Consider the following 1,978-nt stretch of genomic DNA (forward strand, 5'->3'; position numbering starts at 1 on the left):
AGACAAAATAAATCTGACTCAAAGCTTCCTTCCTTCCTCCATCATGATAAGTGAGTGTTCGATTCTCCTCTAATATCTCACTCTTTTGTCTCGCTTGTCTTTATCTCAGGACGACAGTGTGACTCTCGGAAGCACTGTACGGCACAGTACTGCTTCCCACTCTCCTAAAATCTCTCATTTTCTACCAACACTACGAAGGCGCAACAGTGGGAGATTTCAAGATCGACGCGTTGATGGAATCTAGGTTTTAGTCCTCCCTTCTATAAAAAGCTTCCCTGGCTTACCACTTGTCAAGCAAGCAAGGAACAATTTAATATCGAATAGAGATTTCGATAATGGAATCTAGTTTTTAGTCCTCCCTTCTATAAAAAGCTTCCCTGGCTTACCACTTGTCAAGCAAGCAAGGAACAATTTAATATCGAATAGAGATTTCGTTTCTTTTTGAATGGCAGTGAGACTGAGGAGGGCATGGAGATATGAGGTGTTTCTCAGCTTCAGAGGCTCAGATGTCAGAAAAGGCTTCGTAGATCACCTCTATAGAGCCCTCACGGTTAACAAAGAAATCCGTGTGTTCCATGATGGCCATCAACTCAAGAAAGGGGAGGATATCAATGCGACTCTAAAGCATGCCATTGAGTGCAGTCGAATTAGGATTCCTATTTTCTCCCCACAGTACGCATCCTCTGTGTGGTGCCTCAACGAAGTCTCCCTAATAGCAACACAGGAGCACGGGAGGGCCATCCCTCTGTTTTACAAAGTGGCTCCATGGCAAGTCCGTCACCCGGAGCGATCCGGAAGCCCATTTGCCAAGTCCTTCGAACACCATGAGAGTAGCAGAATTCACAAACCAGAAGATATTGAAAGATGGAAAGGTGCTCTGTTGAGAGTGTCTAATCTCTCAGGCTGGACACTCGACGACACAAACGGGTGGGTTTTGACACTTTCCCTAATTCTTTTCATATATGTTTTGCTGGGTTGCTGTTTCAAACAATAAAAAGGTGCTATGTGATTGTTGGTTGAATTAGAATTAGGTTGTTTTGAGGCCTCTCTACTTGTTCGTTGGATCAATGCATGTTATCAAACTGCGTGCAGGTACGAAGCGTTGTTGGTTAAGCGTGTGGTTCAGCATGTGGCTGCACAATGCAAAAGATGGTGACGGCAGGATTAAGAATTAGCAGTTACAATTAGATCTTAAATAAATTGGATCGTATGATCGAGCCTGGTTGACTCTCGCATGCAGTTTGACATGGTGGAGTGATGTGTACCTGGAACCGTTGCAACTCATGTGTAGGTGTTTTGAATAAACATTTTACCATTTTCGTACACGTAGATGTTCAAAATGATAAACATTCAATTACAAGGATTAAAGATAAGCCCAATCCAATAACATATATGGAACACTGTAAATAAAAAATATGTAATAATATTTCAGTTGTTTACAATGTTTGCTTGCTTGGTTTTTATTGGTCACTGCTTTTTTCTTTTTATAAAATCACAAGAAAAAGTTGTTAGGAAGGTATTAATTCCAACTACCCACCATTAATACAGCCGCTAGATTAATCTAGAAAATTCAGCAGGTAGTTTCTAGAATTCAGCGGATACATTGACAAATGGGCAAGCTACCTGGAGAAGCCACTACCCCATCAAACTCCAAAAACTTCTTCTCTATGTATAAAAACCAGTTTAGCCATCAAATGAAGACAAGTTTGTTCTGTGTTTATGTGTTTAAGGGAGTGTGTTCATCTCTGAAGTTCTGCGCTCTCTGATTTGGTATCAGAGTAGGTGTGAGAAAAATGAGCTTAGGTTAGCTATGTTTGGCCAAGGTCGTGAGTGCTGCGTGGTGTGCATGTGAAGATTGGTGCGGCCAAGTGTTAATGCACTGTGTGAATCAAGCAACAATGTAGAGTGTGTAGTGTGTTGTGATTGACTGGTTAGAGGAGCCGTTGAGCTGTTGCCTTGAGCGCTGTCTAGAAGTGTT

At 41.8% G+C, this 1,978-nt stretch overlaps 1 protein-coding gene across 1 annotated transcript; it reads left to right on the forward strand.

Annotated features, from left to right (window-relative positions):
- The first annotated feature begins 445 nt into the window (after positions 1–445).
- LOC149143938 (toll/interleukin-1 receptor-like protein) lies at positions 446–1,156 on the forward strand. The gene is made up of 2 exons (XM_089451985.1): positions 446–927; positions 1,093–1,156. The coding sequence occupies exons 1-2, from the start codon at positions 446–448 to the stop codon at positions 1,154–1,156; spliced, it is 546 nt and encodes a 181-aa protein (XP_089308111.1).
- The last annotated feature ends 822 nt before the right edge of the window (positions 1,157–1,978 follow it).

The sequence above is a fragment of the Pinus tabuliformis genome, chromosome X, assembly GCF_031772625.1.
Source record: "Pinus tabuliformis cultivar Carrire ecotype Pingquan chromosome X, CPIR1, whole genome shotgun sequence".
In the NCBI taxonomy this organism is placed as follows: Eukaryota; Viridiplantae; Streptophyta; class Pinopsida; order Pinales; family Pinaceae; genus Pinus; species Pinus tabuliformis.

Excerpts from the sequence above, each read along its gene's own strand:
- LOC149143938 (XM_089451985.1), top strand. The coding sequence starts at position 446 with ATGGCAGTGAGACTGAGGAGGGCATGGAGATATGAGGTGTTTCTCAGC. Across the intron at positions 928-1,092 it reads ACACTCGACGACACAAACGG|GTACGAAGCGTTGTTGGTTA; the intron begins GTGGGTTTTGAC and ends AACTGCGTGCAG.